Genomic DNA, 17530 nt, shown 5'->3' with positions numbered 1-17530 from the left:
CTACAATTAGCAAGGCACAGAGCACTATGAATTTAAACACGAAGGCTGATTGCTACGTTAAAGCGCCACCACAATTAGCAAAGCACAGAGCACTATGAGTCAGTGAAGCCAAGAAGTCTCAAGAGCTACGATACCACACACGAGGGCTGCTTGGAAACGCTTCAGCTGTGGGCACTGGAAAGAGGATTGCAAGCAGGAGCGTGGGGGAGCAACCGTTCGGGACGAGGTCCAGGCGGTCACAGTCTTCTCTTGGAGGTGGAGGACTCTCTGTTCGTGGGTGGGCGGGTCAGCTGGGAGGCGGTAGCGGGGAGGCGGGGCAGGGGAAAGCACAACAACAAAATGGTGGGAGGGATAGGAATCGAAACCAACACAGTGCAATGCCAGCTATGAAGGAATGCACTGTAAGCAGTTAAAGCGCAAGGGACTGAATACAGCAAGGAATATGTAAAAAGCGCTACCAAATGCAGTTATGTTCAAGCGTTACCCAAATGAGCCAAGCACAAAGCGCTATGACAATTAAACACGAAGGCTGATTGCTACTTTCAAAGCGCCACCACAATTAGCAAGGCACAGAGCACTATGAATTTTAACACGAAGGCTGATTGCTACGTTAAAGCGCCACTACAATTAGCAAGGCACAGAGCACTATGAATTTAAACACGAAGGCTGATTGCTACGTTAAAGCGCCACCACAATTAGCAAAGCACAGAGCACTATGAGTCAGTGAAGCCAAGAAGTCTCAAGAGCTACGATACCACACACGAGGGCTGCTTGGAAACGCTTCAGCTGTGGGCACTGGAAAGAGGATTGCAAGCAGGAGCGTGGGGGAGCAACCGTTCGGGACGAGGTCCAGGCGGTCAAATAGTTATTTATTGTGTAATAGTTATTCAGTGAAATAGTTATTTATTGTTTCCGCGATTCTAGAGATACATTTCTTATTCTTGGGAAACAAAGTTGTCATGTTTTAAGCGGTTGTCAGAAACGAATCCCTTCTTGTTTATTCAAGAAAGTTTCTAGTGACCTCTGAGCTAGCTGGCACTCACAATTAAGTTTAATATGTTCGATAGAGACCGAGTCGACCTCAGTCTTACTTCTAACCTATAGGATATATTATTCCAATGCACAGAGCCTATTGGGAATATAGGAACTACACTACATGGCGCCCAACGTTTTGTAAGGCGATAATTTAACGCTAGATAGTAGAGTAACTCAGTTGTGCTTTTCACACAGACCCCTTTTTTCCGTAAATACTCCAATAGACGTCTAGAGTGGGTAAAAGGATATAATTTTCGCCAAAACTGAGTAGGACAGAAAATCCTATGTGTTAGTTCTTGGTTTATTCTTTTTTTTTTTTTCTTTTTTTTTTTATAATAAACAATATACAGATTATACTTTTGCTCCACTTCTGAGTAGACCCCCCCTCCCCCCGGGAGTAAGTTTAAAAATAGTGAGTAAGAAAAGTAAGAGAGAAAAAAAAACTATAACGAAAAAAAACACAAGAAAAAAAAGCAAACATTTCCTCAAGCCAAACTTCTACATCAGCTTTGCGTGCCATCTGCCCATTTCTCTAGCTGTTCCCAAAGCGCAATGCCCTTCTTCCTAGCCTTTTTCCCTCTTTTTGCATAAATTGCCTTTTCCAGTTTGTAAGTCGCCAGTAGTCTGGCCTGCCACTGTGTGAATGAGGGCGGGTTAGGGTCTTTCCAGTGTGTTGTGATACAGATTCTGTAGATAGTCATAGCTACAAAGATAAATGGACTCCCTGGTCTAGTGTTACCATCGTGCCCTAACAGTAGTTCCGCAGGGGTAAGTTGTATCCTTTGTTCTAAAACCGCCCATACAAAAATTTGAATTTGCTGAATGAGTGGATTAAGTTTTATACAAGTGGCAAACATGTGCATCTGGTCTACTGCATATTCTTGACATCGAGGGCAAACAGTCCCCGCCCCATTCCCCCATTTAGCTATCCTGCCCGGTGTGATGTATAAGAAAAAAGCCGTTTTATAAAACTGTGCCTGCAGTTTAGTGGAAAGTAAAAATCTTTGAGACAGATCATGAGCATAAGTGAAAATATTTGACTCCATATTCAGTTTTGTTTGCCATTTCAGACCAATCCTTTCTAAATCATCGGGCATTTTATCATTACAACTGAAGTAGATGGTTCCTATCCTAGGCGGGTTATTTGAGCGCAGTCTATCCATGATGTCATTTTTCTTGAATTCAGCGGGTCCACCGGTCTTGTGTTCCAGGAAACCTTTGATCGCATAGTATTGAAATAATTGATTGTCTTCTATCTGAAACCGTATTTTAATGTCCTGAAAGGTCCGAACCCCTTCCTGATCAATCAGATCGCCCAATTTGATAACCCCCGAGTTGTACCATTAATAAAGATATGATCCTTTAAAAATTGTAGGAAGTATTGCATTATCTTTAATTGGAGTGTAGTAATTTAGTCTACCTAGTCCTACCAGTTTTCGTACTTTGGTAAAAACTCGGTAAATATTTATTAAAGACTTGAACCGTACCCACTTGAAATAGCCGAATTCGAGTTGTCTCCAAAGTATTCCTCGAGCTTTCACTCCAATTAAAGCTATATAAGGAGACAGAAGATCCGAGGCAGGCTGTATGTCGTAATCGAATAGTAACGAAGGGCTATACTGCAGAGCGGCAGCCCAATAGTAAAGTTTAAGGTTCGGTAGCGCCCAACCCCCTCTTTCTTTTGATAGAGATAGCCATTTGTAAGACCTTCTTATATCAGAATAAGACCATATGAACTGGCTGAAAATTTGCTCAAATAGGTGGAGGACAGCATCGCTGAATTCCAGAGGGATAGTTCTAAAAAAGTACAGTAGTTTTGGAAAGTAAGTCATCTTTATTACGTTGCTCCGACCAACTATTGTTAGGTGTAAATTATCAATTCTTTTTAATGCTTTTTTAGGATCCTTGGCGAGTGGGTTCAGGTTGTTACCCACTATTACGTCTAGATTTGCATTGATGCTTACCCCCAAATACTTTGCTTTTGTAACTACTAGAGGGCTGGACCCGCTTACGTTTTCATTGATTATTATCTGGGTTTTTGTTCTATTTAGTGAGTAACCTGATATCTCTCCAAATTTCTGTGTCTCATATTCCAGAGCCCTAATGGACTTCTCGGGATCAGGTGTAATTATTGCCAGGTCGTCAGTGTATACCATGATCTTAGTTTCTGCCCCTTGCCTGACATCCGGCCTGATTTCTGGGTTTGCTAAAATTTTTGTGATAAGTGGGTTTATGTAAAGTGCAAACAGCAGAGGGGAGCATGGGCAGCCCTGCCGGGTACCCCGAGTGATGGTAATTGGATTAGTCAAATTTCCATTAATCATGATTTGGGCCCTGGGTGTTTGGTATAATGCCTGAATTGCCTGTATCATAATCGGACCAAAGCCTGACCTTTTTAAAATCTCCCACAAAAATAACCAGGAGACCCGATCGAATGCTTTCTCAGCATCTAATAATATTAAAGCAATCAGGTCCCCTGTTACCTTTGCTGCATCTATTAACATAATTGCCCTCCTGACATGTTCTGTGGTACCTTTGTTGGGAATAAACCCATGCTGCCAGTTAGAGACCAATTTCTGGATGTTTTGTGAGATCCTGTTAGCTAATATTTTGGAGAATAGTTTTGAGTCAGTGTTAATTAAAGTGATTGGTCTATAAGATGCCATTTCTAAAGGTGATTTTTCTTTTTTAGCAAAGATAACAATTTTTTCGCAAGTGACCAAGAAGCAGGTGGTGACGCGCCTCCGAATATTGACCCTACTACTAAAGAGAATATCCCCTGAATCTGGCTTTCAAAGATGTTATAGAATTCAGCAGGGATAGAGTCAAGGCCAGCCGCCTTTCCATCTGGAAGACTTTTGATCGCATTCTGTATCTCCTCCCAGGTAGGAGGGAGTTCTAGCTGCTCTTGTTCAATTGAATTTAATTTAGGTGTGTCTATAGAGTCTAGATAGCCTGCAACATTCCATCTCCGATCACCTTTGGGCCTGACATCCTCTTCTGTGTACAGTTTACTATAGTATACTTCGAAAGCCTTAAGTAATTCGGTGGGATCCTTAATCAGCCCCCCGCGATTGTCTCAATTTCCGCTATTGTATTTAAAGTCGTTTGTTGTTTTATCGTTAGTGCCAATTGATGTCCAATATGTTCCCCACATTCATACAATTTCCCTTTGGTTGCTGCCCATTTGGACGCAATTCTTTCAGCAAAAATTGAGGCAATCTCGGCTTTTATAACAGCGACTGCATGTTGGATTTCATCCACATTCCCTCTTGTTTTTATTGCCTGCACTAGCCTGGTTTCTTCTACCCCTAGTTTCTCTTGTAGTTTCTGGATCTGTATCCTCTCAGCTTTGTTTCTCCTGATAGAAAAGCACAAAGTCTCCCCCCTGACCCCAGACTTAAAAGCGTCTCAAACCACCATCAAGGGAGCGGAATCTAAGTTCATCTCCAAGAACTCCTCTATCCACTTCTTCATGGGTGTCTGATACTTGATATCGTATAGTAGTGCTTTTTTGAAAGACCAGGTTGTACTCTTGTTTTCAATTTTTAGGCCATCCAAATGCAATATTAATGGATTATGGTCTGACATAAATCTGGGTATTATGTCTATATTAGAAGAGCTAACCAGTGATGAAGAGATAAAGAAGTAATCTATTCTTGTGAGTTTTACGTGAGGAGCTGAAAAAAAGGTGAACCCCTCCTGGTTAGGTCTTAGCTCAGACCATACATCCTGCAGGCTGTGAGTCTCTATTAAATTCAGTAGAGATTGAAACACCCTTGGCTTCCTCCCCGAATATCTCCAGTCTTTGTTTGACCGCCAGCCCACGGGAAGATTTAAATTCAGATCGCCGCACAATATTATGGGCGTTTGCCAGTGCGCTAGCTCCCCTGATACCCAATCTAAAACCCCTGGCTCATCTAAATTACTACCATATATTGAGCATAGTGTAAACTTGCAGTTCAAATCAAGAGTGCATCCTACAATAGCCCATCTGCCAAAAGGGTCTGTTTTTACTCTATCCACCTGCATTTTGAGTCTATGACTAGCGAGTACTGCTACTCCTTTTATCTTGACCACCTGTGTGGTGGCTGCTACTATCTTATAACCCAGCGAGGATAGAAAATGTTTCTGTGTCCCCATCACATGTGTTTCCTGAAGACATATCAGATCCGGACCAAGTGAGCGTAAACCGTGTGCCACCTTCTGCCTTTTGGCCTGATCGTTTAAGCCACATATATTGCTAGACAGAATTTTAATTTTGCATAACTGTGTCATCCAATCTTAGAGTTTCAATCCCTATAAGATCTTGCCAATTCCTGACCCCCTTCACTGCCCTCAGCTTGCATAACACTAGCCTGAAGTGTATTTTATAACATAACGCCCCCTGTGTTTTTATATCCTCCATGTCTTTTATACCATTGGTGCCTTTAGTGTCCCTGTTTCTTTCCCTTATGTTTCTCTTAGGTGCCCCCCTACCTCCCTCCCTGATTGAGCAGTCGAGGTGATTCGTTTTGATGGTGATCACAAGTGAGGCCCAGCCATTCTACAAAAACAAAGTAGTGAAATGTGCAATCCCTGGTTATACTTAGAAATCCCCATTAGAAAACGTCCCAAGTGCCAATGTCTTAGTGGCTTAGCTACCGGCGTATCTTAACGAAATGGTGTTAGAGTTTCAATTTAATTCAGCTCTTCCGTCTTCTATCTTTGACTTCTTTTAGAAATTCTTCGGCCTTGACTTCGGATAGAAAGACCCTCGTTTTTCCTTCAATAATTACTTTTAATCTGGCAGGGTTCATTAAATAGACCTGGGCGCTTAATTGTTGGAACGGAGTTATCAATTGCTGTAATCTCCATCTGCGCTCCACCGTTGCATGGCAGAAATCCGGTTGAGCGAAAAATTTGACCCCATTAGCTTCTTTCTGTGCATTGGGTCTCGCTTTATCATAGACCAATTGTCTCAAAAGAAAGTTCCAGAAGAATACGAGGAAGACCCTAGGTTTGTCGTTAAGGTTACCATCGCCCCTTTCATGTTTCAAGTTGAAGGGGAACCTGTGCGCTCGCTGGATTTCTAGGTCCCAGTTCCAGGCAGTTTCTGAGGGAAACGCAGCTTGCAAGAGCTTTACTATGTAGCCTCCGGGGTCCTCCCCCTCAACTCCCTCTGGAATTCCTAGAAGTCGCAGGTTGTTTGGATATTTGGATAGTTGGAGGGGTATTTATAAAGCGCTGCGTTCGCTCCGAAAGGAGCATCATGGCGCTGAGTAATCCTTGAGGCCAGGTTGCAGAGGGTAAAAGGAGGGAGGCTAAATGGAAGCTTTGGACCATTCGTCGGGGAGATTGAAAATCCATGTTTTGAGAAGTTTTCTAAACGGTTTCTCAAGAGTCTGATGTCTTAGGTGTCTGGGCATGCTGTTCCAGGCTTTGATAGCCAGGGAGCTTAGGGTTTTACCTCCTTTAGACTTCAGGTTAAACCTGGTAGAGATCATGAGATTTTCTTGGGCAGAGCGGAGGGAACGACTCGGGTTGTAGTGTGGGAAACGTCTAGTGAGGTAAGCAGGGCCTGTTTTGTTGTAGGCCCGAAAGGCAACAATGAGAATTTTGAAAAGTATTCTTTTGTGCAGGGGGAGCCAATGTAAGGTCTTTAGGGCTGCAGAGATTGAGGATTTGCGAGGTAATTTTAAGACCAGGCGGGCAGCAGTATGTAGAACACTTTGGAGTTTGGAGAGGGTGGACTTCTTGGTCCCTGCAAGGAGGCCGTTGCAGTAGTCCACGCGCGAAAGAATGAGGGCTACTGTTACGGTTTTTCTAGAATCTAAGGGGAGGAAGTCAAAAAACTTTCTGAGGGATTTGATTATGCCGAAGCATCTGCCGGCCACGGTCGTGGCATGATGGTCAAATGAAAGATCAGAGTCGAAGAATACCCCGAGATTTCTAGCGGTAGAGACGGTCTGGGGGGGGGGGGCGGCAGAATTATCAGGCCACCAGAGAGCAGGACAGAAAGAGGCGTTCTTTCCGATGGGGAGGATCTCTGTTTTATTTGAGTTACAGCGGAGGTGGTTGGAGTCCATCCATTGGAATACAGCAGTTAGGCAATGTTTAAGATTGAGCTCAGCATTGTTGGAGTTGTCGTCTAGGGGGATGATCAGCTGAGTATCATCGGCATATGAGGTGACAGTTATGCCGAATGATTCAATCAGGGTGAGGAGAGGGATGAGATAGACATTAATAAGAAGGGGACTAAGGATGGACCCTTGGGGCACTCCGGAGGAGACTGTTTTCTCTTTAGATTGAAAGGGGCCCAGGGCGACAATTTGGGACCTGTCACTGAGAAAAGATCTGATCCATGATAGGGCTGAGTCCGAGATTCCGATATCCCTTAATCTGTCGATCAGAATGGAATGGGATATGGTGTCGAATGCTGCCGTGAGGTCAAGAAGGATCAGAATGGCCTTCTTCCTTTGATCTTGCAGCGTTTTGATGGTGTCGGTTAGTTCAATTAGAGCAGTTTCGGTTGAATGTTTAGGCCGAAACCCGGATTGTTGAGGGTGAAGTAAGTTGTGGGTTTCCAGAAAGGATTTAAGTTCTTTGTGGACTAATTGTTCTGTTATTTTTCCCAGAGCGGGGAGAAGGGTGATAGGACGGAGATTGGTCAAGTCCACTGGGGATTTATTAGCTTTTTTCATAAGCGGTTTGACAACCCCCCTTTTCCATAAGCGAGGGACGGATCCAGACCTGAGAGACAGGTTGATAATGTCATTGATGATGGGGTTTATCTCATCAATGATTTGATGGAGGATCTTGGGAGGGCATGGGTCGGAAGGGGAGCCGGATTTGCACGAGAGAATGGCATCTCTGGTTTGGGCCAGGGTGACCGGGGTGAAGTTTTTAAGACTATCCGCTGTCGAGCAAGGTTGATCTGGATTGGGAAGTCCATCGAGCGTTTGAGGGGGGGGGAAGCTCTTTTGGATAGCGGTGATTTTTTCATCAAAGTATTCAGAGATCTTGTCGCATAGCTCTTGGGAAGGGGGGATTTCGGGTTGAAGGGTTTTGGGATGGGTGAAAGTCTTTACTATCGTGAATAGAGTTTTTTGTTTTTGACTGGCTTCATTGATGGCTTTTACGTAGAACACCCTCTTGGCCATTTTGATGGCAGAGAGATAGTTTTTCCTCTGGAGGATATAATTGCGACGGTCGTCTTTGCCATAAGTTCGACGCCATTTGCGCTCGGCTTTCCTGCAGATTAGATGTGCGGAGGCTAAGTCAGGTGTGAACCAGGGAGCATTGTTTTTAGTAATTTTCTGTACTCTGTCATGGCGGTTGGTGGGGCTCCGTTTAATAATTCTTGTGAAAGCCAGTTGTGGAAGAGGTCGGCATCACTTTCGATGTGACCAGATAGAGGGGGGGAGTGGGCTTGGGAGATGGGATTGGTGATGAGATTTTGTTGGACGGTTTTCCAATTGACAGAGTGACCGCGATGAGAATTGGATTTATTGATAGATGGAGGGCAGCTGCTGGAGATGTGGAATGGGATCAGGCTGTGATCAGTCCATATCTGGGGCAAGGAGGGCAAGGTGGTGAGAGAAGGGAAATTAGTGCAGACACCATCTAAGGTATGACCTAGTGAGTGGGTAGGCAACATGACAATTTGTTGTAGTTGGAAAATTTCAAGTGTTTGTAGAAAATTTCTCGTTTGAGGATCGAGGGGGGACTCAAGAGGCAGATTAAAGTCTCCTAGAAGGGTGAAATGTGGGTAAGGAAGTAAGAAATGGCCCAGAGCATCGTTGAGGGAGTCGAGAAATTTAGAGGCGTTGCCGGGAGGGCGGTAAATCAGACCTCCTGATAGGGACAGGGATTGGCTGAGTTTGATGGAGAAGCCCAATCCCTCTGAGTCGGTAAGTGGGTCGAGGCAGAAGGTGTGACAGTTAAAAGTGTTCTTCAAGATAATTGCGACACCTCCTCCTCTTCCTTTCAATCTGTCCTGTCTGTAGAAGGAGTAACCCTGGGGGAGAGCTACGGCTATGTCAGGGTTGCTGTCTTCTGTGAGCCAGGTTTCCGTGATCATGAGACAGTCAAAGTCATGTTCTATGATGAGGTCATGAATATCTTGGCTATGTTTGCACATAGACCGGGCGTTTATCAAGCCACATTTGAAGAATGGTGGCTGGTTCTTAGGGGGAATTGGCTGGTCGGGATCGATGGTAGGTGTCCAGCAGCATTTGGGGCAGCTGGCAGAACCGACTACCTTTGAAAGGTCAAGTTTGTAGGAACAGCAGGAAGAACCTCGGAGTCGGAGGAGGTCGATAGGGGTGTACCTAATAGGTGGAGAGATTAGGGCAGGGTGACGGGCAGGGTTTCCTGCGCCTGGCGCGGTCTTGGCGCGGATGGGCGCAGACGGGCTTGCCGTAGGCGCGCCTTCGGCGCGCAAACGGCGCTCCCGCTGCGCTCGTCAGCTGCGCTTCCTATGCATGCACATGTTTAAAGAGAGGGGGCGTGGCTAAAAAGGGGCGTGGCCAGCGCGCACGCCTGGGCTGATGGCGGCCGCTGGGAGAAGAAGAAAGCGCGAACAGCGTTAAGATCGGCTGTGCGCTAACAAAGTTTTAAACAGAGGCGCTTAGAACATAAGCAAAGGGTAAGTGACACCACACAATATAAAAGCAGTTTTTAAAATCAACTTTCTGACAATAGCGAGAATAGTACCTCCAGCTCCCGGCTACTTTGCCTCAGGACTGGGAAAAGGAAACTGTCAGGCGCTCGATGTACAGCGTATTAGTAGTCAGGGCAGGGGGCGTGGCTAAAAAGGGCGTGGCCAGCGCGCACGCCTGGGCTGATGGCGGCCGCTGGGAGAAGAAGAAAGCGCGAACAGCGTTAAGATCGGCTGTGCGCTAACAAAGTTTTAAACAGAGGCGCTTAGAACATAAGCAAAGGGTAAGTGACACCACACAATATAAAAGCAGTTTTTAAAATCAACTTTCTGACAATAGCGAGAATAGTACCTCCAGCTCCCGGCTACTTTGCCTCAGGACTGGGAAAAGGAAACTGTCAGGCGCTCGATGTACAGCGTATTAGTAGTCAGGGCAGGGGGCGTGGCTAAAAAGGGGCGTGGCCAGCGCGCACGCCTGGGCTGATGGCGGCCGCTGGGAGAAGAAGAAAGCGCGAACAGCGTTAAGATCGGCTGTGCGCTAACAAAGTTTTAAACAGAGGCGCTTAGAACATAAGCAAAGGGTAAGTGACACCACACAATATAAAAGCAGTTTTTAAAATCAACTTTCTGACAATAGCGAGAATAGTACCTCCAGCTCCCGGCTACTTTGCCTCAGGACTGGGAAAAGGAAACTGTTGCGGCGCTGCCGATTTTCTTGGTCCTCCAGCTTAGTCATTAGGTCTACCAGGCATGCCTCGTGTGAGGTCCTTTGTTCCTTAGCCTCTGCGACCTCCCCTTCTAGAATCTCAGTCCTAGTTTCAACCATAGTTAACCTATCGCCAATGTCTGTGCAAGCCTTATTGAGTTTCCTCATCCCGCTTTTAAGTTTTTTGGAAGCGGTTTTAGCGGCCAGATTGTCAGACCGTACCTCTTCCTGGAATGCCTTGATTGCATTTAGTATAGATACTAAGGTAGGATTTACACCATCCCCAGCGCTTCCTGCTTCATCCTTCTGGATTGAAGTGGTATTGGATGCATTAGGTGCATTGAAGGCTCTGTGATCACCAGTACGAGCAGGTGAGTTCAGTGAAATGTGATGAGCTCCCTTAAGCTGGTTTCTCTTTCGCCTGGAGTGTCTTTTCCTTAGTACGGTACCGGGTTCAGGAGTTTTATTAGGGAGGCTTTCCTCCTCTGACTCGTTATCTTCTGACTGTCCTTCTGCAGATGATGTCTCCTCTCTGCATGAGCCTGATTCCGAGAGTGATCCGTCAGTGACCGAGTAAACATTTTCGGTTTTGGGTTCAGAGCCTGGGGGCTGTATAAGCACTGCGCTGGTTTCTTCTCCCTCGCCGGTCATCTGACCGGGGTTCAAAATTAAGGTTTCATCAGGGCCAGTTTCCATAGGTCGGTTATCATTCTCCCTCATAGCTAGGGATGTTGCCTGCGCCCCACTTAGGGTGTATATTTCAGGGTCATGAGAGGGTACTTGGGGGTTAGGAGTGGGTGTGATCTTATCAGTTCCAATGCCCCCCCCTCCAGATTGATTGAATTAGTCGGCTTGACCATTCGAAAATGAAGGCTAATGGAGGGGGAGCTGCCTGCACCCATAACAGAATTAGTCTTGGCAGTCTTTCTGATAGCCCCCAAGTCTCTCTTACCTTTCTGCTGTAGTTGCTGCTGGGTAGAGTTTTCGCTCTCCTTCTCCCCCTCCATTTGTGGTGCTGTTGCTTTGGTCTTTGATTTTTGCCCCCTCGTGGTCATTTTGCCAGCAGTTATGTTCCAATATCGGCGGTTTAACCAACCCCTCTGTCTCAGCTTGGTAGTATTGCCTCCGACCGTCTCTAACGCTGAATGTGCGGCACAGATCAGATTGCAGAGGAGCTCCTCTGCGAGGCACCTTGATTGGGCGGGGTAAAACGTCCGTGCCGGGGAGTTGGGAGCCCGGTTCTTCCCCCTAAAGTTCGATTCCCGCTCAGTTCGCTCGATATCTTAATCCGCCGCTGTACTGCTATGTCGCGGCTTAACTCGCGGGTTAGTCCGATCACACTTGCTACTAGCATTCGCGGTTGTTCAACCGTGGGATTGGTTTTTGTCATTTATTGTTTTGTTGGATGTATTTTCTTCCTTGTTGAAGTGTTACCTTGTTGAACTTATTACTTCGTGCTTGCACATGACCGGGCCGTTGTGGTATGCGAAAAAACTTAAACGCATAGAATCTCATGTATATTACATGTTTGAGTACCTTAAGGCGGGTGTAATCCCTACAGGATTGAGAGTCCGTAATGCCCCTGCATTATTTATTGACATCAGAAAGTTCCTGGAGCGGTTGTCACTTATTTCTAACCGCTGCTCCAGGGACTGGATGATGTTAATAATTGAAACAGCTAAGGATATAGCATCTACTCTTTTGCAGGAGATTAACGACTTAGAGGCCAAACTCAGTACAGCCACGGCTGTGGATGAAGCAAAGAATTGTCTGGAAAAAATTCAATCTGAAATGAAGGACTTTGATACCTACCTTACAAATAAAAAAACAGAAAAACTACGAAAGGATGTAAGATGGTTTACAAAAGAAAAGATTTATCCCTACCTTACTCCCAGCTACTATCAAGAAGGGACACAGGGCAATTATAATTCGAACTTTAATGGTTACCCAGGTAGGAAATATACAAATTTTTCAGATACAGGTTCCTCCGGATCTGATGGTAACAATTATCAAGATATGAGCAATGGCCAATTTAATTCGAGATCGTTTAGAGGTAGGTCCGCCCAACGAACATTTCATGGAAGGGGTTTTTTATCCCGGGGCCAATACCGAGGAAGGAATGTACGGTGGCAGGATCAAGGAGCTCAAGCTCACATGAGCCCTCAACCTCCTCAACAGTATGTGAGGACACGCAACCACCAGTATTGGTGGTAGGAGGTACATCGAATTCCCCTTTATTGACTAATGCAGAAAACCTGCCTATTTACAATCTCTCATCTATCTCGCTTGAACCAGAAGATATAGACATGTTGAGCAAGGGTCTATCATTTGTTCCGAGTGTACATATGAACAAATTCAAGCTACATGAGGACTTGTTTGCTTTTTTTAGAAAGGTCAGACTGAATAGATTCTTTTTGGACCGTCCGTCATGCGAGGAGGATTGCAAATTGTCCAGTTGTAAGCCCCCATAGACATTTACCCCCACGTTGGACATGGTCGGCACTGAAGTGCGTATTTTTGAACAGAGCGTCCTGCGAGACATTGCACGAATTATTAAGAATCCCTACAAACCCCAGTCTAACCTTTCTAAATTAGAGACTGCATCTCTAAATAAATTGAAAACGGACCCCTCTGTTGTCATCATACCATGTGACAAGGGTGGGGGGATTGCCGTTTTTGATAAAGAAACTTATGATGAAAAGATGCTGGAGATGCTATCAGTGACAGATCATTATAGACCAGCACAACGGAGGGAATTGGAAAGATTGAACAAGCATATTCAAGAGATTACTCAGGTGGCATTCACAGATGGGCTCATCTGTGAAGACGAATATGTTTTTTTAAATAAATCTTTCCCAACCATTTCCGCTCTTTATGGGCTACCTAAGACACACAAATCAGAGACAAATCCACCCATGCGACCTATCATATCCACCATTGGGTCCTGCACGGAGCCCTTATCAAAATATGTTGACAAATTTTTATGTCCTCTCACACAAAGGTATACCTCGTACATCCGGGATACCGGTGATATTATTAATAAGATTGAGGGCTTACCATTCAATCCGGCCACTGACATTCTTGTAACGCTCGACATTGAGGCGTTATATACTAACATTCCTCAATGTCGGGCGTTACAGGCTGCGTCAGCCTTATTACAGAGATACCCAGGAGATCGACCAGATGACTTCATCTTACAATGCCTGGAGGTTGTTCTCTTGAACAACTTCTTTGAATATAATGGCAACCTTTACAAACAAATCAAAGGGACATCAATGGGTGCTTCTTGCGCCCCTAGTGTGGCCAACACCTTTATGGGAGAGTGGGAACTACAAAACATCCATAATGAATTAGCACCTTTTTTTGAGAATGTCTCTATTCGGAAGCGGTTTATAGATGATATTTTTTTTATTTGGAGTGGCCCTGTTGATTTGCTTCAGTCATTTGTTCTTTGGCTCAATGCCAGTGACACCAGCCTTAGGTTTACAGTCAATTACAACAACCATAGAGTTGACTTCCTGGACATCAGCATTGAAGGTACTAATGGCCATTTGGAAGTGAGCCTTTTTAGGAAAACTACAGCTAAAAACACTATTCTAAAGTTTGACAGTTATCATCCCAACTGTCAAAGGGAATCCATCCCCTTTGGGGAATTTTTACGAATCCGTTGCAATTGCACGGACATGGCTGCTTTCCATAAACATGGTGATGCTCTCAAAGACAGGCTTCTCAAGAGGGGTTACTCACATCGACTCATTCGGCACGCATAAAAAAGAGTGAAATACTATGACAGATCTGCTTTACTACAAGGATCCAAGCGCCCAAACCAGAATCGGATTACATGTGTGATTAATCACTCCACTTTGAATTACAAAATTAGGAATATCATTAATAAAAACTGGAGTATTCTGAATTTAGATGAAGATGCACCCCCCATTCCTTTACCTCTATTAGCATATAGAAGGAATAAGAATCTTAAGGATATGCTAGTGCATACTCGACAGACAAAAAGATCCACCTCTGACGGTCTGCGTTCTATCACAGGCTTACCTGTGGTTTTGGGCAATCACAGATGTGGCTCCTGCCACGCCTGTGATTCAGCAATTGCATCTGATGTTATCGAATATAATGATAAAAAAAATCAAACTACGCCATTTAACAAACTGCCATAGTAGTAATATCGTATACATCCTGTTTTGTAGCTGCGGATTGGCATATGTAGGGGAAACGGGCCGTGAATTCCGTCTTCGCTACAGAGAGCACAAGTCTGCCATCAAAACAAAAAAACTGATGGCACCCTTGGTTCAACATTGCTTAGACATGAATCATAATGAGAGAGAAATCAAATGGTCGATTTTAGAAAAAGTACAGATAAGATTAGGTCAACCCATAGAGATTACACGGAAGAAACGGGAAACCTTTTGGATTTATCATCTTGATTGTGTGAAACATGGCCTTAATGAGGAAATATCATGGTATGTTACAAAATAGATACCAGTTCAATTTTGATGTTGCCGGTTTGTGACTTCAACTTCTTGTTTCCTCACAATATTTTTGTTATCTGTATCTACTTACTTTATTGATTATTATCTATGACATCTTCCATTCTGAAATTATACGTTTTATGTCTTTTAATTTTTTATGAGATCACCAGTTTTGTAATGCCCATGTTATGTGTCTCAAGTTATGTCATCATGATACTGTCCATTCAAGAATTGAGGATGTTCCGTTTTGAATGGACCTTGTATGGCACTTTATTAAAACAACATCTTAATTAATTATATCGTGCCACTCCCCAGAATGTGTAAATCCCCCATTAGCAGACCACATATGGCATATCTTTATTATCTTACCCTGGGTCTCTTTGTAATTTTTTTTTTTAACCTTTTCTCTTTTTATTCTCACGTTGATATTTCTCTTAATGTAATATTGTATATAGTGTTTCATTTATTGATATTCTTTGCGCCGAAAAAAGAGAGCCCACCTTAGTCCGTTATTTATTTTTGAGTCTCCTCACGTTGATAATTACTTCCGGCATTTTGAGTACACTGTGTCGTAATTGGAAGGCCATCGGTAGTCCGTTACTTATCTTTAGTCTCCCAATCGGTTTTAGACCATTTCCGGTATTGTGAGAACATCGCGAGAATACGCGACCTCTCTCGGGCTTTAAAATGCCACGATCAGTCCCGCTTACTGTTTGCGCCGTGAGGGAGTTGATGTCAGCAGGAGAGACTTTGGACTACATTTGGATACCATTCGAGTAAGTGTTGCTTGAGCGCCGTGCGTGTATCGGTAATTAGGGACCTACGCCCTTGCTGATGGTACGCACGCTGTTAAACAACCAGGAGGGTCTCTTCACTTATTAAACCTCCTCCTTCCGTATGTGACTGATTTACACACCCTTGCTGCTAGTATGGACGTTGTTAAAACAACTAGGAATGTTCCTGTTTGTGCTAAATTTTCTCTCCTCTTATGGGACCCATGTATACCGTAGCGCTCTTTTTAAAAAAAAGATTTTCTTACATCCCAGGTTATCTATGGATGGAGGCAAATACCTCATTGTTTGAACTCGGCTGATCGACTTTTTCGATTAAGTGAATGAAGTAAAAGAAGTACGATAAATCTTATTTAAAGGTGGGTTACTGACGTATGTAGTAGTGTACTATACATGAGAACAATCGCTATTTACAGGCTGTAGATTTCTAAACAATGATGCATCATATTGCAGCTCAATTATCTCTGGCACACCTCCTCGCCGCAAAATAGACTCGCCCCTCATTATTTATACACACGGCATTAAAGACTCTTCTTTGCGTCAACTTGCATTGTGGTAAGATTAGATTTCAGCAGGGCTTCAGCATCTATAATGCAATATATCTATTCGGACAGAAAGGTAGTTACAGTGTATTTTTTCCTACTTTATTTCTTAGGTTACTGTTTTAAAAACTGAAATATCCTTAAATCAGAGAGTTATTTGATACTTCCATTCCGTTTTCTTCAATTTCATGGATCAAAATTTGGGAATAAGAACCTGTTTTTAACCGTAAGTAGATTTATACCTGTCTCAAAAAAACGTGCTACTTCCTGGGCTTCATTAGAACTTAATGATAATGGACACTCACCCAGGCTGAATGAACTATATCCAGGATCAGATAAAGGCTTAGTTAACATTAATGTTACCTCTTAGACAAGTGGTGCCATTGACATCGTCTGAGGTTCACCTATAGTCCCAGTCACCATATTTGCCGTTTTAGGGACTTGCTGTGTAATTGCTACCCTCACAGAATTTTAATATTTGTTTTTTGTTTATCTATATCTCCTGAAGGTTCAACCAAAACTGGGTCTATTGTTTAGCTTTTGTGATATATTGAGCAATGTTTTTTTAAATATGTTGATTATTTGGTGTTTTGTTTTACACATCTAAGAGTGTTTATGGTGACAGTATTTTCTATGTATTTTCTAGCATCATTAGCCTGGAAACTGCCTCGCCGATTCCTGCGCAGCCGTGTAGGAGCTGGTGCAGTGAAATAAAAATAGGGCTTACCGACACTGACAGCCGCCATATTGAGTGGGGTAGGGGACCTACACTCTAGCTGCAGGATGCCTCCCGCCCTCCCACAGTATTTAAACCTTGTCAGGTGTAACAGCGCGCTGATTGCTATCGCGCTGCTCTATTATTCTCCACTGAGGCGGAAGCCGGGGGCTCTCCCATCTATCTTGCTGTCTTGCTATTTTACTTGTTCTCACCACTGTGATTAGAGATTTTAAAATCGTCACTGTCCGCAAGTAGATTACTTACTTGGCAGGACTTTTAGTTTATTACTAGCATTATTAGCCTGGAAACTGCCTCGCCGATTCCTGCCCAGCCGAGTAGGAGCTGGCGCAGTGAAATAAAAATAGGGCTTACCGACACTGACAGCCGCCATATTGAGTGGGGTAAGGGACCTACACTCTAGCTGCAGGACGCCTCCCGCCCTCCCAAACGGTCCATAAATTTATGATGTCATCTCGTCCGCGCAGCGGGCGGGCGCAGCGGGCACGCCGGCGGCGCGCCGAAGGCGCGCCAAAGGCAAGCCCGTCTGCACCCGTCCGCGCCTGACCGAGACCAGGGGCCACCCCCCCTGGTCGTTTCCAACTAAAAAGACAAG

At 44.3% G+C, this 17530-nt stretch overlaps 1 protein-coding gene across 1 annotated transcript in view; it reads right to left on the bottom strand.

Moving 5' to 3' along the window:
* The window catches only part of LOC144805696 (uncharacterized), a 198936-nt gene that overhangs the window by 19718 nt on the left and 161688 nt on the right, over positions 1-17530 (bottom strand). Inside the window, 1 exon segment of the mRNA XM_078672201.1 lies at positions 10422-11127. Within this exon segment, the coding sequence (XP_078528327.1) occupies positions 10422-11127 (706 nt within the window).

This window comes from Lissotriton helveticus (assembly GCF_964261635.1).
Source record: "Lissotriton helveticus chromosome 1_1 unlocalized genomic scaffold, aLisHel1.1 SUPER_1_unloc_19, whole genome shotgun sequence".
Classification (NCBI taxonomy): Eukaryota; Metazoa; Chordata; class Amphibia; order Caudata; family Salamandridae; genus Lissotriton; species Lissotriton helveticus.
Note: the sequence above shows the minus strand (reverse complement) of the source record. Positions and strands in the feature narration are given on the sequence as shown.